Source organism: Phoca vitulina, unplaced genomic scaffold, assembly GCF_004348235.1.
Source record: "Phoca vitulina isolate PV1807 unplaced genomic scaffold, GSC_HSeal_1.0 scaffold5, whole genome shotgun sequence".
Classification (NCBI taxonomy): Eukaryota; Metazoa; Chordata; class Mammalia; order Carnivora; family Phocidae; genus Phoca; species Phoca vitulina.
This window is the reverse complement of record NW_022589708.1, coordinates 60,662,994-60,689,178: the sequence shown is the minus strand read 5'-3', so window position 1 is coordinate 60,689,178 and position 26,185 is coordinate 60,662,994. Positions and strand designations below refer to the sequence as shown.

General features: G+C 42.3%; 1 protein-coding gene across 1 annotated transcript in view; it reads right to left on the bottom strand.

Moving 5' to 3' along the window:
- Positions 1-23,906, bottom strand: part of WDFY2 (WD repeat and FYVE domain containing 2) — a 170,391-nt gene extending 146,485 nt beyond the window's left edge. Inside the window, exon 1 of the mRNA XM_032403088.1 lies at positions 23,538-23,906. Within this exon, the coding sequence (XP_032258979.1) occupies positions 23,538-23,674 (137 nt within the window). The 5' untranslated portion in view covers positions 23,675-23,906. The remainder of the gene's footprint in view (positions 1-23,537) is intronic.
- Positions 23,907-26,185: the final 2,279 nt, after the last annotated feature.

Sequence of the window (26,185 nt, the reverse complement as noted above, 5' to 3'; positions counted from 1 at the left end):
TACGCAATGCTGCCTTCCCAGGCAGGACTCACCTTCCTCAGGAAGCCTGAGATCCTTCAATGTGCCCCACTGCCCATGCTTCGGTTCAGGCACCAGCATCATTGAGTTTAACCTTTAACTAGACCTCCCACTTCATGCCCCTGTTCCTCTGTCCACGCTGCTCCACAAAAGTTTCCGCAATGACAGAAATACTCAATAATGTGCACCGTCTGATCTGGCAGCCCCATGTGCTTTCTGAGCATTTGAAAAGCAGCTAATGCCACTAACTGGTTTTTTAAATTTTAATTAATTTAAACTTAAATTTAAATGGTCACATGGGGCTCGTGGATACCATATTGGAAAGCACAGCTCCAAAGAGTCCTCAAGTCTCTCCTGTTCCCAAACCTTGATGTTCATAAGGCTCAGCCACATTCCCTCCCTCCTTGGGTTCCAGGATGTTTCCTGTAGGCTCATAATAGACTCCCCGTTCCTTACACTTTAGGGGTATCTCTGTTTCATAACTAAAAGTCAAGACTTCGCCTGATTCCTAACCACTAAGAGAGTTTCTCCTCATGAGTTTTTGTTTGATAGAGGCAGGATTATAGTGATGTTCCTCAACATACTCAGGGAAGAAACTTTCAATGGAGAATCTGAAGTAGAAATATCTGAGAGCACAAAATGAGGGAGGCAACCCTCAAGTTCCCTCACTGGAAACTTTGTCAATGAGTATTATAAATTGGCATGCATTATTCCCCAAAGAAGTTAGTATTTATAACACAATGGGCAGACTCCAGCCCGTGTTAATATTTTGCTTGGTCTGTAGAGTTTGTAAAAACAGTTTCTGCAATAACTTTAAAACTTAAAAGATGTCACATAAATATCTGGGTTTCCAGTACTTCTTGGATAATCCAGGGATCTGGAGACACTGGGCCTGCATTCCCACCTGGCAAACATCTGCTAGATCTGAGAAGCTGCTGTCCTCTCTCACTAGGCTAGCACTCCACTTTGCCGCAACCCCCGCTACACCCTCTTGTCCCGCTGACACCGGGGCCCGACCTACTTACAACTAATTATTCTCAAAGCACGCTGCTTCCCTCATTCATGTTACATGCCTTGTGCCTATGGCCGTGGGACTTTCTGACCCCTAACAGAGCATCACGAAGTATTTTCATGTCCATTATTTCATTTTATTCTTACCACAATCTTATGAAGAAGGTGGCGTTATTCTCCCTGTTTTATACATTAGGAAGCTGACCCTCAGAAAAATCAAGATTAAGTGAGAGAAGCATGATTTTAAGTTAGGCCCTATAAGTCCTTCTCTCACGCTCTTTCTACCATGTCTACCAAGGACATTGCTTGACAACAGCCCAAGAACAATTCTACAATTTAAATTTTAGGCAAATTACTTATATTACAATATAAAGAAAACATTCTTGGGGCACTGGGTGGCTCAGTCGGTTAAGCGTCTGCCTTTGGCTCAGGTCGTGATCCTGGGGTCCTGGGATTGAGCCCCGCATCGGGCTCCCTGTAGGGAAGCCTACTTCTTCCTCTCCTCCCAGCCCATGCTCTCTCTGTCTCTCTCTCTCAAATAAAATCTTAAAAAAAAAAAAAAAAGAAAAGATTCTCCAATATCTTGCTCAAAAATGTCAGTGAGAAAATGTGGCCAGGTTTGATGATTTGGTTGTTTTAAGTACAAATAAAAGCCATGAGTGTGCCTAGAGAAGGGCTTCCCGACCTTTTCTGGCACCCTGAGTACCTACACAAAGCTTTCCCCAGCCAGAAGCACACAGCCCAGGGGTGGGCTCCAGCTGCTCCAGGCCCTCCTGGGCAGCACTGAGGGCACCACTACCTTACCACACACCTCTAATTTAAACCTTCCGCAAGGTACTTCTGCTCCAGATATTCTGAATATAAATATTAATAGAAAACACACTGCAAGTTTAGAAAACACACAGTGGTTGAACACTTACAAATTCTTCCAGCAATTCAATATCTGGCATCTAAATGAGAACAGCAAATGAATGATTTCAGGTGGTTCTAAAAGGCTGTCAAGAATTGGCCAGCTTTCTAATATTTCTATTTGCCAGATTAATCGATGAACTTCAGGGTGGTCCGTGGCCAAAGCACTCATACACATTAATCATCAAAGTCTCAGGCCTACATTCATTAACCTAAGGAACACAGGTCCCCAGATATAAGGATTTAGACCTCAGCACTCAGGCCAATCTGGGAATCCGTTCCAAGAGGCAAAGGCAGAAAGGACAGAGTTGGGGGAGGAGAAGAGTTGACATCAGTCTTACAGGCTACGAAACTGAAATGGAACCCATTTGGAGACAAAGCGATTCCCAAGCTTAAAGCCAACACTGGTCAAAATAGTATAGGGTAGTTCCCCTAGCCAAAGGCTTCAGATGAGCAGTCTTACTAGTTATTCATCTCCCCAATATCCAATTTTGTTAAAGTGTTGCAAACAAACAAATGCCCCATCCTCCCTTGCAGTTAGGTGGTCTTGCGATAAAGTTATGACCAGATGCAAAGCTGAAAGCCAAACAGCCATCTTGAAACCATGAGGGAGGAAAGCCAAAGAGCCATCTTGAACTACAGGGAGGAAAGCCGGCTGGAGATGACAGCTCAAGAAGAGATAAGGACCACCTATCTCCAGATGTTTTGTTGTATGAGAAACAGAAGCCTATATTTGGTTGAGCCTAACTGATAAAGGCCCCATGCAGCCTAAAAGGCCTTCCTCATTCAAAGTCCCTGTTGTTCATCAATAAATTCATAGCCCTTTCTGATATAGCTCAAAGTCATACCTATAATTTTGTTTATTTTAGGTCAATAAACCTTTTTTTTTTATTATGAAATGATTACCACGGTAAGTTCAGTTAACATCCATCATCTTACATAGACACCAAAAAAAAAACCTTTTTTTCCTTGTGATGGGAACTCTTCAGATTTCCTCTCTTAACTACTTTCAAATATACCATACGGCAGTGTTAGTTACAGTCATCCCATTGAACATCACATCCCTAGGACTTATTTGTCTTATAACCACCTTCCTCCAATTCTCCCTCTCCCTACCCCCTGCCTCTGATAACCACAAACCTGATCCCTTTTTCTACGAATTCGATTTTTTTTCTGGATTCCACATGTAAGTGAGATCATACAGTATTTTCTTTCTCTGTCTGACTTATTTCACTTAGCACGATACCTTCAAAGTCTATCCATGTTGTCACATATGGGCATACTTCCTTCTTTTTACGGCTGAGGAATGTTCTATTACATATAAACAACTTCTGTATCTATTCATCCATTGGTGAACACTTTGGTTGTTTCCATATCTTGGCTATTGTAAATAACATTGCAATGAACATGGGGGCACAGATTATCCCTACAACATAAGTGTTCTTGTTTCCTTTGGATATGTTCCCAGGAGTGTAATGGCTGAATTATATGGTAGTTCTATTTTTTAATTTTTTGAAGAACCTCCACACTGTTTTCTATAGTGGCTGCACCAGTTTGCATTCCCACCAACAGTGCGTAAGGGTTTCCTTTTCTCCACATCCTTGCCAGCATTTGTTATCTCTTGTCTTTTTGATGATGGGCATTCTCACAGGTGTGAGGTAGTATCTCAATACGGTTTTGATTTGCATTTCCCTGATGATTAGTGATGCTGAGCAACTTTTCATATACCTGTGAGCCACTCATGTATCTTCTTTGGAAAGATGTCTATTCAGGTCCTTTGCCCATTTTTTTTTTTTCAAGTTTTTATTTAAATTCAGTTAGTTAACATAGAGTGTAATACTGGTTTCAGGTGTAGAATTTAGTGATTCATCACTACATACAACACCAAGTGCTCATCACAACAAGTGCCCTCCATAACCATTACCCATTTAAACCATCCCCCTGCCCACCTCTGCTCCAGGAACCCTCGGTTTGTTCTCTATAGTTGAGTCTGTCTCCTGGTTTGCTTCTTTTTTTTTTCCATAGGTTCATCTGTTTTGTTTCTTAAATTCCACATATGAGTGAAATCATATGGTACTTGTCTTTCTCTGACTGATTTATTTCGCTTAGCATAATACACTCTAGCTCCATCCACATCATTGCAAATGGCAAGATTTCATTCTTTTTGATCCTTTGTCCATTTTTTAATTGGGTGATTGATTTCACATCTACAATTTTGTAAGACCAACACCCGGAGCAGGTAAAGAAGGGTATCATAAGGATGTAAAAGGATGCCTACTCTCTTTCTACTTAATTTGCATTATAATTTGTTGACCAGTTAGCTGATTTGCTAGCTTTGCCTCTGAAAAACCAAATTCGGCCTTTTGTGATACCCGTGGAGGCTGGTCCTTCTCCCGCTCCATAGAGGCCTCTGAAAGATGGCATGGCACAGTGAGGCTGGATGGAAGGGCTGTGGCATCCAATGACCCAGGGTTACACATCCTCACCCTGCCTATTCCTGGCTGCATTTGTTCCCTCATCTTTCAAATGAGAGTAAAATACTAGCTTCATAAAATCATCTTGAGGATTAAATAAGAAAAGGCACAAAAAGGGCTTAACACAGTGACTGGCACATGGTATGTACTCAATAAATGTTAGCTATTACTAACTACTATTAATATTCTTGAGGCTTTCCAACCTTCTCCCTGAAATGGAATACATACCGTGCCCATATGTGCTTAACGTCATTTTTCAAATCTGAGTTTGTTAAAAATATAATGAAATATATATATATATATATATATATATAAGATCATCCATCAGGAAAAAAAAAACTGTTCTTTAGCCATGTGTTTTGGAGTTTAGAAAATATGGTTACCATATGGGGTCTACTCACTAGTGCTAAAATTTGTCATATAATAATGGCTTTTGCTCAGGAAACATTCATACTGAAATACCTACCCATTCTCCTCCTTTTATTCACTACGAGAAAATAGCAGTCAACATGTCACATCAGCAAATGAAGTGATGAGGAGAAAATGGTGCCAAGTGCTATATGAGCAGATTTAAAAAAAAAAAAAAATACAAGGCAATGAAGATCATGAGAAAAGGAAGTCAGTGTTCCTTATTCTGCTGCTACTAGAGCAACAACCAACAATACACCAAGCTACAAGGGCACAGTGTTGTCTCATGCCCACGCTGTTCCAGAAGTGGGCACTTGCTCGATTGTGTACCTTACAACTCTTGTCTGACACTTGCCCTTGCCCTCCCCCTCCACGGGCTGCCGCAGTGATTGCCATAACCTGCAACATGAACCCACTTGTGGTCATAATCCTCAAGTGAATAGGTGACCATGGCTGGACCAGTAAGTCCTTCCCCAAGGAACTCTGGAAGTAGGACTGGAAGCCTGACATCAATCTCCCTGCTTCCCTACAGTAGAACACGTACATTTTGGGAGCAGATGGCAGCCATGTTCTGCCATGTGGACTAAGTAAGAAAGAGAAAGCCAGTGTGAGCAAGAGAGAAGAATGAAGCAGACACAGAAAAACCCATGAGCAACAGGGAGGGAGGACTTCCGGATTCTCCGTATGTTCCAGTCTTTAGCTCTATTACTAGAGCCCAAATGCATCCCTGTCCTCAGATTCTGCAGGATACTTGAGCCTTCTGCCAGTAAACTCCAGAGCTGGTTTCAGCTCACTGTACTAAGAGACTGTGCCATTATCTATCACTAGAAGACAACTGGTTTCCAGATTCCCTCCCTCACTGTGAACGTTATAACACACAACACAAACCTCTACTGCTCCAATTCTGCCTACTATGTTTTAAGTTCTGAGCCAGAGGCCTTGAAAAAACACAGTGCTGAGGATCCCAGAGCAGGACATAAGTAAACAGATAAACAATTTTAATGCATGTAAGGAGGTGTTTTAATAAACACATGAAGAGGGTGCTGAGGGAATGCAGCTATCAGGAGATCAGGAGGAGGAGGAGGCCGCGGAGGCCACATGCAAGCACTGTTAATCCCCAGAGTAGTTCTACAAGTGAAGTTTACAGCTGCGAAAGCAGAAATGCCCAAAGAGATCCTATCAGGCCACATATCAGACAGAGCATGTGCAAATCCTATCAGTTTTCCTTTCACAAAATCATAAAACCCACAAGTGGGAAAGAGCTTAACTTCTCTCAGTAGAGCCTTCTGAGTTTCACACATGCATGTACTATCACCTAAAAACCAAGTTTAATTATTTTTTAAATGTAACTGCTAGTATCTAGCTGTTTTTACCTGCTATTTTTTGTTCAAATGTTCAGAACTTCAGTTATGGTATGGATTAATTAGTACCCATGGGAAATGAACTACCCAAATAAGCAACCTTTTTTTTTTAACCTTAAAAAAATCTTGTTTCTTTTGTACTATGATTATTTAATTCTCAAATTGTGGCAATCTCCCAGCAAAATTACACTTCAAATAAGTAAATATTTCACCATTTTGATCCCAATCTCTCTGCAAATCCATCCAGGATTTGTCACCAGTTTAACCTCACTGTTCCACACAATATGGAAATGGACTACTAGGCAAGAAAAGCAACAAAGAGACCAATTACCAAGTTTTGTAAAAGTAGAAATAAGCAATGCTGGGCCCTGAAAATACTATGACAACATACTCAAAAGGACAAACTTAATATCGTGCTATGTAAAAACTGTCCAATACTTCAAGTTTTCAAGCTAGCTCAAGTTCAGTTGAAGGCTCAAGAATGGAATTTCCCAGTAATTATTCAGTGGTTAAGACATCAACAAGGACCTATGCCAAAATATAAAAATGTCAATTACAGTCAAACATACAAAAGGACCATCTTGGTTCCAATGGACCACTGGAAGCTACTCAGAGCAATCTCAAGAAATTAATCTTTTGGGGGCACCTGGGTGGCTCAATAAGGAAGTGTCTGACTCTTGATTTCGGCTCAGGTCATGATCTCAGGGTCATGAGATAGAGCCCCACAGTGGGCTCCGTGCTAGGTGTGGAGCCTCCTTGAGATTCTCTCTCCCTCTCCCTCTACCCTTACCTACCCCCTACTCGTTCTCTCTCTCTCTAAAAAAAAAAAATTAAATTAAAAAATAAATTAAAAAAATAAATTAACCTTTTGTTCACTTATCAACAAATCCACAACTTAAAGAGTGTGTATGGATCTTCTGGGTTCAATAATGATACTGATATATATCTCCAGATGTATGCAACCCTAAAAGATTCATTTAGTAATATTAAATTATTACAGAGTAGAGAAGTATAGCAAGGTAGCAGGACACAAGGTTAATATACAAAAGTCAACTGCTTTATTATATACCAGCAATGAACAACAGGAATTTGAAATTAAAAACACAGTACCACTGATACTAGTACTCCCAAAAATGAAATACTTAGGTATAAATCTAGCAAAATACATACCAGATCTATAGGAGGAAAACTACAAAATTCTGATGAATGAAATCAAAGAATAACTAAATAAATGAGGAGATATTCCACCTTCATGGATAGGAAGACTCAATACTGTCAAGATGTCATCAGTTCTTCCCAACGTGATGTGCATTTTCAATGCGACCAATCAAAATCCAAGCAAATTATTTTATGGATATTAACAAACTGATTCTAAAGTTCGTAAGGAGAAGCAAAGGACTCAGAATAGCCAACATAATATTGAAAGACGAGAACAAAGTTAGAGGATTAATGCTACCAGACTTCAGGACTTACTATAAAGCTACAGTAACAAAGACAATGTGGTATGGGTGAAAGAACAGACAAAAGATCAATGCAACCGAATGGAGAACCCACACACAGACCCTCCCCCCCATAAATGACACAACTGATCTTTGACAAAGGAGCAAAGGTAATACAATGGAGCAAAGACAGTCTCTTCAACAAATGGGCTCAGAAGACTGGCATCCACATGCAAAAGAATGAATCTAGAGAGACCTTACACCCTTTACAAAAATTAACTCTAAATGGATCATAGACCTAAATATAAAATGCAAAACTGTAAAACTCTGTTCTGACAGTCCCAAGCCTACTGATGGTAGCACCCTCCATTAGGAATGCCTGCACGCACATACCACTCGTAGCGAGCGCCACACACACTTCCCCTGCTACAGCCCCTATTTATGGCTGCGCCAGCTCTTGGGTTCTTAGTCCAACTGCAAAATGCATTTCAACAAGAAACCATTACAGAACTTTGAGGAACAAGATCTATTACTCACAAGTTCTGGATAGTACACAGCACTCCAGAGGGTCACAGAGCAAGGTCACAGGTAGAGAAAGAGAGAGAGAATGGACCCAGGGCTCTGCCTTTACTAGGGTCCAAGGGTTGTGTCTAGGGTTTCATGGGTTCACTCTTTATTGGCTAACTTAAAACATGAGAGCAAGAATTAGGGCACTGAAAGGGAGAAGTGGGGTCTCTCAAGCAGTCACCTAGGTTACCCAGAGCTTTTTTTTTTAATATATATATATTTTAAACTTTTTATTTTTAAATAAGTAAACTTACCAAAAAAATTGCAACAATAGTATAAATAATTCTACATACCCTTCTCTCAGATGCCCTGAATGTTTACATTTTATCACATATATACCATTGTTCTTGCCATATATATGTGCCTATCATTATTTTTTTTTTCTGAACCAATTTAGAATGAATTGGAGACATGATGCCTTTTTATTCTGAAATACTTAAGGATGTATTTCCTTTAAAAAAGGATAATCTCTTCCATAACAAAAGTTAATTTAGCAGAATTAGGAAATTAACCTTGGTACAATGCTATTATCTAATGGATAGCCCTTAATCAAATATCTCTAATTGTCTTTTTTAAAATTTTTTATTGTTATGTTAATCAGCATACATTACATCATTAGTTTTTGATGTAGTGTTCCATGATTCATTGTTTGTGCATAACACCCAGTGCTCCATGCAGAACGTGCCCTCTTTAATACCCATCACCAGGCGAACCCATTCTCCCACCCCCTCCCCTCTAGATCCCTCAGTTTGTTTTTCAGAATCCATCGTCTCTCATGGTTCGTCTCCCCCTCTACCCAGAGCTTTTTGAAACAAGGACCTTCATGTGTGGGAATGGCCTAGTTCCTTATCTGGTTGTCTTACTAGAAGCTGTGTCATAAAACTGGCAACATGTTTATTCAAGATGGATGCCTTCTGAAATGAATGCCTCCACAAACAAAATGTCAGGAACTTACACTACAAACTCCTAGAAGATGAAATAAAAGAAATTCTTGATGACCTTGGACATGGTGATCATCTTTTTAGGTACAACACCAAACACACAATCTATGATAGAAATAATTGATAAGGGCGCCTGGGTGGATCAGTTCCTGGGATCGAGCCCCACATTGGGCTCCCTGCTCAGTGGGGAGTATGCTTCTCCCTCTGCCCTATCCCTTGCTCATGCTTGCACTCGCTCTCTCTCTCTGAAGTAAATAAAATCTTAAAAAAAGAGAGAGAGAAAGAATTGATAAGCTGTACTTCTTTAAACCTAAAATTTCTGTTCAGTGAACGACAATATCAAGAAAATTAGAAGACAAGCCACAGACTGGGAGAAAATATTTACAAAAGACATATCAAAAAAGGACTATACCCAAAATATACAAAGAACTTTTAAAACTCAACAAGAAGAAAACAAACCATTCAAGTTAAAAAAACAAAACAAAACATGGGGCAAAGACCTTGACACTTCACCAAAGAAGATCTACAGATGGCAAATAAGCATATGAAAAGATACTCCACCTCATGTTATCAGGGAAATGCAAATGAAAATAACAATGAGATATCACTACAAGTCTATCAGAATGGCCAAAATCCAGAACACTAACACCATCAAATGCTGGTAAGGATTTGTGGAGCAATAGGTACTCTAATTCACTGCCAGGGGGAATGCAAAATGGTACAGCCACTTTGGAAGACAGTTTGGCAGTTTCTCATAAAACTAAACATGCTTGTGCCATACGATTCGCCAATTGTACAAATACCAATTGTACTCCCTGGTATTTACCCAAGGGAGATGAAAACATGTCCACACAAAAACCTGCACAGGGATGTTTACAGCAGTTGTACTGATAACTGCCAAAGCTTGGAAGCAACCAAGATGTCCTTTAGTAGGTGAATGGATAAACTGTGCTACATCTAGACAATGGACTATTATTCAGTGCTAAAAAGGAATGAACCATCAAGACATGAAAAGACATGGAGGAAACTTAAATGCATATTACTAAATGAAAGAAGTCAATCTGGAAAAAGCAAAACTACGGACAATAAAAAGAATAAGTGCTTGGGGGCAAGGGGGAGACAGGATGAACAGGCAGAGCACAGAGGATATTTAGGGCACTGAAAATACTCTGTTTGGTATTACAATGATGTCATTATACATTTGTCCATAGAATATACACCACCAAGAGTGAATCCTAGGGAAACTATGGACTTTGGTGAAAATGCACCATCTGGTAAGTGACGTTGATAATGGGGGAGGCTATACACGTGTGACGGCAGGGCATTCTTGAAAAGAAAACAAACAAAAAAACTAAAACCAGAGGGGTGGGGTAAAGATCATACCAGAGAAAAAGGTCAACCCACATATATGTACCTACAGACAACCCACACACCTCTCTGGAGCCTCAAGACTCCTTGCCCGGACCTCTTCCTCTCCCTGCACTACCGTGAACCTTTTCAGACGGAGTGAACTTTTTTCTCAGCTTTTTTCCTACTCTGTTCAGATAAAGCGCAAAGATCTACGTTGTGTACATCTGATAGACTCTCCACAGTGCAACCAAATTCCAAACCAATTTAATCCATTCAAATGGCATGCTAATTCAGCTAACTACTGTTTAAGCATAACTAGCCTCTCTAATTCAATCTTACCTTCTGGAGAAAAATTACGCGTTCTTCAAAACTGTTTAACAATCTAAGCTTTGAGATATAAAGAGAACTTATTAAGCCATTCAAATCAGAATATAATAAATTAGAGATTTCCCAACACCCCTTCTCCCGCAAACAAAATCAACCTCTAACATATCAGACAGCTAGTATTTTCCAAGGGCCAGAAATGCCAATGAGCACTAAAACAGATTATTATAATTCTAACAGCATGGGAAGCCTCTCTTCTATTGAAGATAACTGAGGGGCTCCTGGGTGGCTCGGATGGTTGGGCGTCTGCCTTCGGCTCAGGTCGTGATCCTGGGGTCCTGGGATAACTGACTCCAGAAAAATATTAATCCAGATCTACAAAATAACTATAATTTTACAGGTTTTTTTAACACTAGAATCTACTTTTAAATTGAACATAAAGAAAACACAAACTCTCTAGATTCAAAAAAGTATACATCTGGGGCGCCTAGGTGGCTCCAACAGTTAAGCAACCCACTCTTGGTTTCACAGCTCAGATCTTGATCTCTGGGTCTGAGAGCAAGCCCTGTGTCAGGCTCCCGGTTGGGATTCTCTCTCCCTCTCCCTCTGTCCCTTCCCCTGCTCACACACACGCACTCTCTCTCTCTCTCTCTCTCAAATAAATAAAATCTTAAGATTAAAAAAAAAGTATACATTCGTGTTTTGTATTTAGAGTCACAGTCCTTAACATCTGTATAGGACCTGACGTATATGAAGCATTTTCACATACATTATGCAAAACTATGAAAAAGTCAATTCAGGGGCACCTCAGTAGCTCAGGTGGTTAAGCGTCTGCCTTCAGCAAAGCTCACAATCCCAGGGTCATGGGATTAGTCCCACATCGGGCTCCTTGCTCAGCGGGAAGCCTGCTTCTCTCTCTGCCTGCCACACCCCCTGATTGTGCGCTCTCTCTCTCCGACAAATAAATAAATAAAATCTTAGAAAAAAAAAAAATCAGTTCAGAAGAGGATCAAAGAGGGTTCCAGAACTAGTTCTGATGCTTGAGTCCTCTTTCCAGAAGCAATGGCATGTAAGGAAAGAGTGGGGAGAAAACTAAAGGGAAAGAAGGACTGATTCAAAGACAATAAGGGACAAGGAAGAGTTAGAGGGACAAGACAGTTATTAAAGAATTAGAAAAGCAGGGGCATCTGGGTGGCTCAGTCAGTTAAGTGTCTGCCTTCGGTTCAGGTCATGATCCCAGGGTCCTGGGATCGAGTCCCACATCTGGCTCCCTGCTCAGCGGGGAGCCTGCTTCTCCCTCTTCCTCCCTCCCCCGCCCCTGCCCCGCTTGTGCCCCTGTTCTCTCTCTCTTAAATAAAATCTTTAAAAAAATAAAAAGCATTAGAAAAACAGCCTGCAGGAAGGGAGGCAAACCGCAACATTCCTGTAGGAATGGCTAGATGCAGCACTTTGGAGCACAGCATCACTGAACACTCAAAATAATCCCACAGGGTAGGTATATTTTAATTCCCATTTTACAGCTGCACAGGTCATCACACAACTGGCAGATGCAGCACCAGGTGTCAAATCCAACTTTCCCTGACTTGAGCCCCAGGTCCCAACACTGTTACAAAGCCTCCAGAGAGGGGATAAGGGGATAAATGCGCCGCCTAATTTACCAATACCTGCCTTTATTTTATATATTTACTGTGTATAACATGAGGCTGGCTTATAAAAGCTGTCTCAAGGTTTAACATATGTGCTTCCTCCTTCCACCCCCACCTAATTTTTTAGAAATATGGGCTCTCTGGATATCTTTCCATTTCTTCCACTTCTTCCAAATACCCAAAAAGCTCAAACTACTGGCTCCACACAAGGGAAAGTGCTGCCTTTCAGATTTAGAGGAAGACAGGAAAGCTGCATCTCATCTGCAGTTTCCCCACCAGCAGGCAGCAGGGATGTCCCTCTCGTGGCCTTGCCCAAATGACCTTAGCCAGTGGGCCGAGCAAGGGGCCCACAGGAAGGGGCTTGAGGCCTGGCACAGCCACATCTTCCCCATCTGTCAAGAGAGGCCAGCAATCTGGACTTTTATGTGAAATCCAGATTTTTAAGACTCGGCTACTAATTCAAACTTCCAGAAACATTGCATAGGGTCAACATCTGCCTAAAGGTGAACTCTACCCACCAGCTGCAGGCTTATAATGCCCAGGCTTCCAGCTGAGAGTAGCTCAGTTAGACATACAACTCTACCTCAAAATATTCCCCATGGAATACATGGAAGATACAGCCCCTGACCTCCAAGAGACCAGTGGGGACAATGGACACACCGTTGCAGGACGATGACAAATGGAAAGGGGAAGAAGCCTGTGAAGGAGAACACAGCAGCCAGCGGCCACATCTATCTCCTGACCACTGGCTTTCGGGGGGCAAGTCTGGGAAGTGGCAGTAAAAAAAATCAGAGTGACATTACCCTTCTATATCTAGAGAAGAGAAACAAGGGCTCAGAACTCTATGAACACACACAAACAAAAATTCAATAGCCCTGCCTTTGTGTATCCAAGGTGACTCTTAAAATAGTCAAGCCTTAATGGAACCATAGCAACAGGAAAAGCTTACCTACTTAGAGGCATGAGTGGTATCATAAAAAATACAACTCCCCTTTACTCAGCAAACACCATCTACACTCCCAGTACAAAGCCAAGTGCTGCAGGAATGTCAGCTCATCTAAACCTCCCAACAACTCCAGGAGGACTCGTTATGCCCAATTTACAGATGTGGAAACTGAAACTCTGAAATCCTAAAGTTTGGGAAAGAGCCAGTCGTCTGGAGCCAAATGACGCCAGTCCTATTAACTCACCAACCTGGCCAGAGAGACTCAGGCTATTATCAGAGACAAATAATGGGATGCTGTCCAGAACAACTCATTAGTTACAATAACTGAAAGTGTAGAACCAGTATTAAAAGAAGCCCACAGTAGGCCCTGTTGATTAGGAGAATTTAATTTTGTGATAAAGGCAGTTTCACAAATATATACAAAAGAAAGCATAAGGACCATTCAATAAATGACGTTGAAATAATCAATAGCAAATTTCAGAAAAACCTGTTACACTCCTCAATTTACACCATCCAACGAAACACATTCCAAACAAATCAAGAGGTTACTTTTTCACCAAATTATGTAACCAGGATAAACAAAACATGCATATGCAATGACTCCCTGGGGAAAGAAAATTACTTCCCCAAATTAGGAATGATAGAAGAAACTTCACTAGCAAGAAAGGACAGATGGTTCAATTCAAAAGTAAATGTTTTCTGTGTGAAAAATAAACAGAGGATAAGACATATATCTGGATATACAATAGACAAAAGGTTAATATCCTTACTATATCTATGGAATACACACACAAGAAATTGTACAGAAGAACCAGGAGCCGTCAGTGGAGAAACAGACAAAGGACAGGAACAGACAATTCACAAAAGGAAAAATAATAAGTAAACAAGTCAATAAAAAATATTCAGGGGCGCCTAGGTGGCTCAGTCAATTGGGCGTCTGACTCTTGGTTTCGGCTTGGAACATGATCTCAGAGTCGTGAGATCAAGCCCCATGTCACGCTCCACGCTCAGCACGGAGTCCACTTGAGATTCTCTCTCTCCCTCTCTCTCTGCCCATCTCCCACACTCTCTCTCTCTCTCTAAAACAAATAAATAGATAAAATCTTAAAAATATATATTCACAAGCCAACCAAAACATACAAATTAAACATCAATGAAGCAAGGGCCAAGAGACCAGTGGGGACAATGGACACACCGTTTCAGGACAACATGGCAAACGGAAAGAGGAAGAAGCCTGCAAAGGAGAAGACCGTGGCCAGTAGTCACACACATCTCCTGACCACCAGCTTTCACGGAGCAAGTCTGGGATGTGACACACTGACAGAGTAAAGTGCCAGAGTGATGCCACCCTGGCAGAAGAAACTACCATGTAAATTATAAAGAAGATTTTTAAAATAATACCTATGGCTGGTCAGATGTGGTAAAACTAATATTCTAATATTATAAACTAATATTATAAAATGGCACAAGCATTTTGGAAAGCAATCTGGCAAACTTCTTCTACTTTTTCCTAAAGAAATAATCCAAAAATCTGGGGGGAAAAATACCTATATGCCTAACAGTTTTCATCCTAACATTTAGATTATCAGTACCTTGAGAGCAGGATGTCTTGCTCAGAAAGGGCCAAGTACATACAGTGCAAGCATTACATAAATATGAGTGCAAACTGAAGTAAAAGAAAAATATACAGCCACTAAAAATGATGGCTAAAGACAAGATAGCTGTGGCATACTTTTAAGTGAGGGCAAGAATAATAAAAGTAGCGATTACAGTCCTATTTTTGAAAGCTGCATTAGCAAAACTTCTAGAAGGAAATATATATAAAACACTAACAGTCATTGTGTTATGAGGTTTAGGAGTGATTATTTCTTATTATGGTTATATTATCTTTATTTAAAACATAAACATACTCCAGAGGGATTGTTATGGTGACTTAAACTACAAATGGATCCTCAGAAATTGAGGAAAAGATAAAAAATGTATTAACAGGGGCTCCTGGCTGGCTCAGTCGGTAGAGGCTCAGTCTGATCTCGGGGCGATGAGTCTGAGCCCCATGTTGGGTTTAGGGATTGCTTAAAAAAATAAAATTAAAGGGGCGCCTGGGTGGCTCAGTTGGTTAAGCGACTGCCTTCGGCTCAGGTCATGATCCTGGAGTCCCAGGGTCGAGTCCCGCATCGGGCTCCCTGCTCAGCAGGGAGCCTGCTTCTCCCTCTGACCCTCCCCCCTCTCATGTGCTCTCTCTCTCTCTCTCATTCTGTCTCAAATAAATAAATAAAATCTTTAAAAAAAAAAAAAAGGTAAAAAAAAAATAATAAAATTTAAAAAAAAAACATAAAACAAGTGGAAAAAGCATAGAATCCCCAAATAGCTCCACACTATAGGTAAAAAGCGAAGAAGACCAGCTAAAAAGAAAAGCTTTTTCTCACAGAGAGGTGAGCAGCTGACATTCATAATTTGGATGAGAAGCACCATTTCTGAGTCCTAAAAGTCAGTAATAAATGAACACATCACAAGAAGCCAAAATGCAGCCCCTCAAACAGCTGCTCAGTCTGCTGTGCTCCTGGTCTTCTCTGAGCTCTCTCTGGCTCCGGGCTGGAAGGGTTCCAAAACTTTCTCTCACAGAGAGAAAGAGGGTACAAACCTTGGACAGTTTCTCTAAACCCTACAAACCTTGGACAGTTTCTCTGAAGCTCTGTATTCCACACTGCCGTTCTCAACCCGCTCTGGTTCACAAAATCACGTGCATGAGTGAAACCATACAGACAACAACAGAATTTCTGTTGTTGCAAGCATGTCACATTTAAAGGGTACCATTCTACAAAACTTTGGTTTCACTTATATACCTGTGTATGTGTGAGAGTCTAACAGTCTTGGGTAGCAATGCTAAATATATTTCTCACTATGATAGGTGGTCTAAGAAGTGTCAAAAGCATTACTCTAGACCACTCAGTCCCTGACACAGAGACCAGCAAACCACCCAGAGCTAAACTGTTCAGTTATTTGAAACTAAAGGATTCATCCAGAAGTAGGAATGTAGTGAATCCAGTTCAACTGAGTATTACGCACCGATACAAAACAAACGCCTCTTTAATATTTCATCCCGGCAGAAACAGCGCTGCCCTCCAAAGGCTCCAGAAAGCATTGTGCATTTGGAGCCGCCTCACAGAGACATGCTACTTTTCCCCCTCTGCACACCTCCCTCGGCTCAAGGTTTGAGGGTGATGCGCTTGCAGACGGTTTACACCTCTCTAGTCACCACGTGGGCACGCCACACTGCCAGAGTCTCAGCTAGGAAAGCCTACACGCTCCTCGGCCGGATGGGAGAAACTGAGGCTTGGAGTGATGAAATGCCCAAGGAAGTGCCCAAGGTCAATGCTGGGGACAGCTGAGATCAGACTCCCGGGCCCAGTTCTCCTCCAAGAATCTTTAAATTAAAGGCACATGAGAGCACAAAGCAGCGTACCCTGCCAAGAAACCGGCAGATGACTTTGTTTTCTTTTCTGGTCTCATTTGCTAGTTTCTTACACCTTTGAATTAATTTTTTTTAATTCTTTTTTTCTTAAGTAGGCTCCATGCCTAAAGTGGAGCTTGAACTCACGACCCTGAGATCAAGACCGTAGCTGAGATCAAGAGTCAAACGCTTAACCAACTGATCCACCCAGGTGCCCCTGAATTAATTTTTACTGATGCCTAAATGCAACATTTGGATGAGGAGGCCCCCTGCCCTTTAAAAAAAGAAAGAAAAAAAAAAAAGTAATGAGACTGCTTGAAGTTGCACAAGCAAAGTTGGTTTTTCTGTGTTAGGTCATTTTTTAGGTTAACTATAGCATCTCCTTGGAAGATCTATTGAAATAAAAATAAACAAGTGTTATCTCCTTTTGAATTCCTTCTTTTTTTTTTTTTTTTTTAAAGATTTTATTTATTTATTTGACAGAGAGAGACACAGCTAGAGAGGGAACACAAGCAGGGGGGAGTGGGAGAGGGAGAAGCAGGCTTCCCGCCGAGCAGGGAGCCCGATGTGGGGCTCGATCCCAGGACCCTGGGATCATGACCTGAGCCGAAGGCAGACGCTTAACACCTGAGCCACCCAGGCGCCCTTTGAATTCCTTCTGTTCTGATACTGTAGGTAAGAAGAAAAGCTTGGCTTGATGGCCATTTTCCTTTCAGGTAAGCATATATTGTATATAATCTAGACTACTGCTACAGATACCAACAGCTCACTACCTGAAATAATCTTAAGTCACAATTTACTTATTGATTTCTAAATGCCAGTGTTTTAATTTCCCCAAAACTGTGAACTTTTTAATGACATCAAAATGATTCTCAATGACAAATAGAAAATGTTTCCCTCTCAAAGCCAAATTCAACATGAAAACAGAGACAGGGAAAGATGCTATACAAGGAAAAGTAGCATTTTCTTTTTTAACAGTTTTGATTTGGTTTGCTTGGAAAAGATCAGCCCTCTAAAGCCTCCTCGTCCAGCTACTAACATCCTATGATTTTTATCTATTTTTCTTTTCAAAGTAAGTTTAGTTAACACGTGAGGTATAAGATTGTTGGTCAGGATTTCACAATTCAAGAATCACTCATTTTCGGAGGGTCAGAATTTTCCATTGTCCTGCAATATCCAGATGAAATGTACCCTGATTAAGATCTTTGAGGTCCTGGACAGAATCTGGTTTAAGTGCATACATTAAGTAGGAAATTCAGAACCATCAGGAGCTCTGGGGTCACTGGGAGCTAAGCCTCCTCCAGTAAGCCTCCTTAAACAAGCTTTCCCATAGTGATCTTTTCTTAAAAAGTCAATCTGTATTCTGACCTTTAGAGACACAGAAGCAGCCTGTTTCCAGACAGATTTGCTGGCATAAAGACTGCCTCATGCTCTGAATTCAGCATCAAGGTCTAATTTTTAACAATCACATGGGGTAAATTCCCATTTTGGGACCTTGAAACCAGCAATTATTACCACCAAGTGATGAGTCTCAAGTGCATAGTTGAAAGTTTATTAATTTTATGCCATTAAATAGAGACATGACACACTCAAAAATTTGTTTAGATGGGTTCTAATTTTGTCCACTTTAACGACCTCATATCATCACTCTTAAGAACTCCTCAACTTTCAGAACGATGCTTGCACTGTGGGAAACCCCTGATTTGCATTTTCAAAAATATTTTTTTGATGCAAATGTTATAAAATACATGGTGCCTAAAACTACCAGGAACTCAGCTGAACTGAGCCAAGGTCTAAATATTAGTGAAACAATGGTTCTCAGAGAACTGAGATAGTGCAATTCACAATGATAAGAACCAATGGTAAATCCAACCAAGAGCATGAGGATTTATAAAATGAAGTGAAATTTTAACATATCTTTTCAAGAAATAGTCAAGTAGTCATGACCACTTAGAATCGAGTAGTTCAGAATTTAAAAAAACAAAAACAAAAACAAACAAAAAAACCCAAAAAACAAAAAACACCTTAGAAATTAAAAAAAAAAAAAATCCAACCCTTCTCTTGTCCCAGTCCCTTCCCAACCCCATCCCCTGCTGTATTTTTACCCTGGGTGAAAGCAAGCTACTAAGTTTCTCTCAGACTCATCTCAAATATCTTTGCTCTATCATTGCTCCAGGAAACTCACCACCTCCTCAGGCCCAATTCATTCCAAACTGGTGATTGATCAGCCATTGCATAGTTCATTCAATGAATATATACTGCCTTGTGTCAGGCACTAGGGACCAGATCTCCTCATTTGGAGATAAAAATCTGACTCTTTTACCATTGTGGGGGGCAGGGGGAGTGGGGTTCTGTCTGCCCTTAGGGATTACAGGGAACCCTAACTATGCTGCATAAATTGGTCCTGAATTAAATTAGAATATAAGGTGGTAGGTCCCCCACACTCCCTTCTCCATTACACTCATCCCCAACAGTTCCTCCCCCACCCCCACCCCCATCAGAGCCTCCTCCCCAACACCCCACCACCACAGCCTTGGATCTTTTTATCCAGAAAAGAATTTCAAATTCTTGTGCCTAGAGGTTTTAGAAAGTTTCACTCAAAGTCACTCCTCTGGAGACACTAATTTTCCAGATTCTTCAAATCACTCAGAGCTGAGTTCTGAATTCATGTTGACTGGCTCCTGAATCTATACTCTTAACCAGTCCATTCTAGTGCTTCTCGATGAATGAGAGTTTTCTTTTCCCTCTCTACCTACAATGCTCTTTACCCTCACTTTTTCACATAACTCCTAGTCATCCTGCAAGACCCATCTGTAGGAGCACTCCTTTTCTCTAACCACCGCGAGCAGAGATTCTTCGGTAACCCCAGAGGACGTTGTTTGTACCTGTCTTCAGCACATCTCCTTATACTGAGATAAAAACGAACCCCCCTTTACCCACTGCGAAGGTACAGACTCCTGGTGAAGGAACAATTTCCTTTAATTGCCCCCTAGTAACTACCCAGAGTTACTAAAACTCTCTGTTTGAACGCCAAGATTGTTGACTTGTGTTAAAATATGCATATAAAGAATATATAAACGTGATGGGGTTGGGTCCCACCTGGAGAGAGGTCTCTCCTGGCCTTCATCACTGAAGAAGAGGCGATCACAAGACAAGGGAGCCCCTGGGAAGCTGCAGACTAGATATCAGTGTTAATCAAAATCGAGCTAAGATGTCTCGTATGAAGCTCCTAAGCAAGGAATATTAAGATAGCATCCACTCAGAAAAGACAGTCCAGAAGGCAGCTAGGACATGAGGAACCTAAAGTACCAAAGGTGGGTATGTCCCCTAGAGACAGAATCTAGCTATACGCAAAGCAAAGACAATCTCAGAAATGGCCAGGGAGTTCCCAGAACAAGTTCTGTATTATGATAGCACCAGAAATCTGAACTTTGAAAACAGATTGTTTTTATATTTCTTATGTTCCCTTATATTTCCTTCCTTGGTATCCAGCAAAGTTCCAGGCTGTCCTAACTGTGCTAAGATAAACTGAGGGTGAGGGTTTTTATTGACTCTTTGGCCTGATGATTAGAATATTATCAACCCTCTACTGACAGCAGCAGTAGGATGAAAATGGTAATCCAAGTGAAAGAATCCCCCAAAAGAAGATAAAATGTAGGAGACAATAAGGGCTATGGAATCCGACTACTCTTCCCCATCCAAAAATTCTCTTTTCAATACTAAATCTTGGAGGTTGTGGTTTTGTTTTATTATCTTCTAAAACTCCTCCCACCCCCCCACTAAATTGTATCTTGAAAGGATCTTGCCATTTCACCAATGTAGTATGTGCAAGTGCTCAGAACACAACAGAAACGTAAATGTTTGTTGATGGAATGAATGAAGCAATGCATGGACTTTCAAAGTTTTAAAGCACCCTGAAGACCACCCAGTCCACTCCTCCCAAAAGTGCACATTTGTCCACACAGGGCTTTAATAGGTTGTCATAAAAGTCAATCAACAAATATCAACTAAATGCCTATAATAGTTAAGATGCTTTCAGAAACAACAACAAAAATATATCAGTCACTGATACACAACAAATGTCAGGCACTTTGCTAGGCCCTAAAGATACTACAATAATAAGACACACGCGGGAAATCACACACGTGATTCCCGACGCCTTGCGGTGGAGAAGATGACTGGACCGTAAGTATCTATAATACTGTTTAAAATAGAAAATGTTAAGTGTTTTCTAAGGTTAGATAAAGGCTATCTGGATTCAGAGGTCAAAAAGGGAAACCAGGTTTCCAAAGAACTTCCAGGACACTGCCAGACAGGATAGGACGTTATTTGTGATTTAACCTTAGAGTTCAGGAATGAAAACTATTAGTTTCTAGTTGAAGCAGTTAATGGAAATGGCTTTGTATGTATTGACGAAAATCAATATTCTATCTTCATATCTTTAGCATTATGTCAAATGGCATTGACAGTGGATTCTGAAAGAATACATATCAATTCTCTTTTAATGAAAACCATAATCAAAACTGAGCTCTAAATAACAAAGTTATTATCACTTGTGAGCATGGAAACACAGATTTGTCAATTTGAGTATTAGTAAAATATATGTAAAGAATAATTCTGGACTTATGGGTGGGCCTTATTTATTTAACAGTAACTCTATAATAAAATAATTCCTAGTTTAATAGAATAATTCTAGTTTACATTGTAGACTAGAAAAGTGAAAATTAAGCTACTATATAGCTAAACATCACATTTTTGTCCTGTAATCAAATGAGATTTATCCTTCAGTTTCTTTCACATATGCTACTTCAGCTTCTCCAAAAACCTTGAAATGCATCCTACTTAAGCTGCTTCCTTCAAGATAAACACACTAAAAGGGGAATCAGGAGACTCAGGAGCTAAGCCTGGCTTCACCACCTGCTACCTGAATTGGGGCAGGTAAATTCTCTGGCCTAAATTTTCTCATCCATAAAATGAAGCAGTTAGAGCAAATAACCTCTAAAATCTCTCTGAACTCTTAAGACAACAACAACAACAAAAAACCCCTGAAAACTAACCTCTACTCCCAAACCATCAACCAAAGCAAAAAGTTTCAAAACTAGTATTAAAGGAGCTTAAGTTTAACCACCTTTCTCCTTCATTTACTTGACTCAACAAACTTATTTATGAATTTCCTACAGCAGTTAGGTTGAGCAGTTTCATCTACAGCAGTTATAGACTGGGAAAGTGACATCAATATATCCCTTTAGAAACAAATCCGTAACAAATTTCTAGGTCCAGAAGCAATCTCCTTAATGGAATTTTGCCTCTATCAAAAAACTAAACATTTATAAACTTCTTTGTGAATTTCAAAAGGTTTTTAAACCATGTACTCCATTTCAGCAATGTATTTCTTCTGTTCACTGCAGACTGCTTGCCACTGGCCTATGTTTACAATTTTCCCCATTGGATCTAGGAAATGAATAGAGCACCTTTTGGCCATTTGTAGGGAGTATGATGTAGACAAACACGTATGATTAATACACTCATCTTAGTTATACTGAAGAATCCATCATATGAATAGACCTATCGGGCAAATTTTTTTGAGGCCACACTGCATACAAAGTGCTGAAATGACTATAAAGACAGTAATGAACCCGTTGCTGCTTTGCCCCTGCCCGCAACTGTACTGGTCACAGAGAAAAAAATTCTCTACCTCAGCATAATTTGAATTTACATTAAGAAAACCTAACTACTGTTTTAAGGTAAAAGCCCCTTGTCATATACCTCTATAGTGTTACATTTTTTAGAACGCTAGTTGGTATTATCGAAACAATTCTAGATAAATACCATAATTACTATATTCAAGCATCATTCCTATGGAAATCAGCTTCATCGGCTTAATTTCTAAATATTAAATGAATTAAGTTAAAGCGCAAACGCTATTGTCTGAAAAATAAGGGAAATTATTAAAGGCAGAACAACTGGCTCCACTTCTGCAAATTAAGCAAAATTAAGCAAAAAGAAAGGAAGCAAGCAAAGGGAAGGAACTCGAGAGCTATTTGCAGCAGTGGTCCCTTGCAAGTTCTAGGCGCTTCCCCTTGAGCTCGAAGAAATAAGAAAATGAGAGCAAAGAAGAGAAGGGCACCTCTCCTTTTGGGCAGAAGCCCAAAGTTATACTCTCTTCACAACTTGCAATATTCATTGAGTTCAGTGTAAGATGTACAGCAGATCTGGATTCGGTGGGACTGTCTGGGAGAAGGGAGTGGCATTTACTTTCCGTCTGGAGCCCTAAGAACTGTACCAGAGTACTCCAAAACCCTTAGTTATCTAGCAAAGGCTCTCGGAGCATCCTCCCCACGCACACACCTGCAGGGCTGGGCGGCCCCACTCTCCTCCCCTCCGGTCCTTAGGGCTGGACCAAGGTCCAGGAGCCGGCGCACAGTTAGTCCAAGGACCACCCTGGCCCGGCCTGCGCCACCCGCCCCGGGCAAGGCCAGAGCGCACGCCGCTGTCTGGTCTCCGCTTCCCAGAGCCACGCAGTGGCGGCGGAGCTCAGCTGGACACCAGCACCACCAGGATGCGCATTATAATAAAAACTTGGGGGAGTATGTCTACACTTGCGCCGACGTGGAGGCACAGCCCGGGACGCGGGCTCCGGGACCGCCGGCCCGTCCCGCCCCTCCTCGCGGCCGAGGGGCGGCGGTCCGTACCTGTCCTCCGAGACGCTGATGACGCCCTCCTCCTTGGGCACGATCACGGCCATATTCACCACCTCCTGGGACCCCTCGACCCGCTGCAGCAGGATGGGCTTGCGGGTCAGCGGCTTGGGCTGGATCTCCGCCGCCATCGGGAGGAGGGGGCGCGCCGGGGGTGCCGCCGACAACCGCGCCGCGGGGCCGGGCTAAGGAGACCGCTCGGGTACGGGCACAAGCTGAGACAGGGACTCTGGGTGACCGGAGCGGGACGCCGGGGACCCGCGATCATAGCCTGGCCGCCGGTCCGGGAACGACTCCGCGCTCCCGGCTTGGGGCACCGAAACCGCCACGACCCGGGCTGCAAGCCGGCGCCACCACCGGAGGAGGGGGCGGAGAGCTGGGGGGCGGAGCCGGGAGGGGGCGGTGCCTGCCGCAGGGGGTGGCCGCTGGTGGGCGCGAGGGCGGCTGCACTTCCGGAAGAGTGGCGGAGGAGGAGAGGAAACCTGAAGGAGGAGGCGGGGCGCTGGCGGCCCAATGCGCGTGCGTCAGCTCACTGGCCCGTTTCCGCCCCGCCCCTCCGTGATTCCCGACGCCTTGCAGCGCCGCCCCTGGAACGCATGCGCCTTCCATTAGCCGCGGTCTCCTAGATTCGCCACCTTCCACATCCAATGTTTGGTCCCCTCCCTTTTTAATCTCCCATGAACGCGCGTGTAAACACCCCTGGGAACGCGCTTGCCAGAGGTCCCGCCCCCTCCAAAATCCCTAAGAAGGGGGCGGGGGTGGGGCGGGGAAAAGCGCGCCTGGGCGAGGCCGGAAAGAGAAGAATCCTGCAGGAAGGAAAGAAGCCGAACTAGTTGGGACGTGACTGGGCATGCGCACGGGTTACCTGTCCTGAGCTGCCTTAACAATGAGCCTGCCACGGCAGGAGGCAATATACTGCTCCCAGCATGCACCATGCCCGGGCTGCCGAGTGGCGCCCCAAGGGCTCCTGGGAGTTGCAGTTTTTCAGAGCCTCCTCTCCCTTATCCTGGAATGACCTATCGCCCACTTCGGAGCCCGGCAGCGTCCCGGGCAATTGGCTGAGTCGCGGCCCAGACTCAGCTCTAAGGAGGGAGTTGAGGGGCAGCCCAGGGCTGAACAGGCAGGCGGTCACTACACCCTTGGTTCAGACTGCTGCCTATAATAGTGGAGCCCTAGAGATGGGGAAAGAAGAGAATCTCTCCTACAAGTATCTTCGAGGGAGTTTCGAAATCATCTGTAGTGTAATCTTTCTGGTTTTCTTAAAGGACTAAATTACCAAACCAAGGTTACTTTAGCTCCCAGTTAGGGCTATGCGCCACCTCCACCCCCCATCCCCACCACCCGACTTGAACCCAGGCTCCCCTTGCTCCTGGTCCTGTCTTCTTTCCATTCCCCAGTAATCCAGCCTTTCTAGCTCGCTCCAAAGACAATGGAAAGAGTTATTGTGATTATTGAATGAAAGTTAGGTGCCTGGCACAGGGCCTGGCATGTGGGGTTGTTCATTATGTGATGACCCTACTAAGCCCTCCCAGAGCTAACAAACTAGCTGAGGAGTGGCCATGAGGTGTGATTGGGCTGGCAAGGGCTCTGGAGGTCAGAAAAATAATAGGCCAGAGCTGGGCGAAGAAATGACAGGCCTCATAGAAATGCATTTCTAGGGCAGGTTTTTGGCAGCCAAGGCAGTATGCTGCAAAGGACCAGTCTCAAAGCACACAGTGCAACTCTTTACCCATCCTTGCAGAAATTCTGTAAGGCACTTGAAAGTGAAACAGGTATTTTCCAGTTCTGGGACCTGGAACAAGGCATTCCACTTCTCTGAGCGTCAGGTTCCCCATCTATTAAGTGGAAAATAATAATACTTACCTTGGGTGTTGTGTGAGACCTACAAAAAACATATTTTAAGTGCCTTCATGAACAATAGGTCCTTTAGGGTTCCAGGGATTAGGACACGGACATATTTGGGGGGTCATTATTCAGCCTACCACAATGGTGTCAAATACTATTCTTATGCTCCTGACTCTCCTTATCTCTACCCCTGACCTCACCACTGAACTCTAAACTCATATCTAATGCTGCTCTACTTTGTCACTTAACTGTTTAATAGGTGTTCCAAACATTCCTAAACAGTATCTTTAAGTCTACTGCATCATTCACTCAGTGGTTCAAAACTAAGTTTCTAAGAGTCATCCTTGATTCTTCTCTTTTCCTCACAACTCTTATCCAAACCATTAACAAGTCCTATCAGCTCTACCTCCAAAGTAGATCTTGAATTTTCCCACTTATATCACCTCTATCCCAGTCCAAATCACCATATGCTCTGGCCTCTACTACCAGTGTAACCTGCTTTCCTTGCTTCTTCTCTTGAACCCTTCCCCCATTCAGCCCAACCCCAACCTATTCAATCCATTTTTATCGCAGTGGCCAGAAGATTTTGTTTTAAAATATAAGCCAGATCGTGTTACTCCTCTGCTTAAAATTTGTCAGTGGCTTAACCATTGCACTCGAGATAAAATGCTTCTCCAACCTCACCTCTCCTCCTGTTCGGTACTCTCTAAGCCCCGACTTGGAAAAATCTCAGAAACACCAACCTTCTTCCTGCTGGTGGTCCTTGCAGTGTTTACCTCTAGATGTTTTCTTCTCAC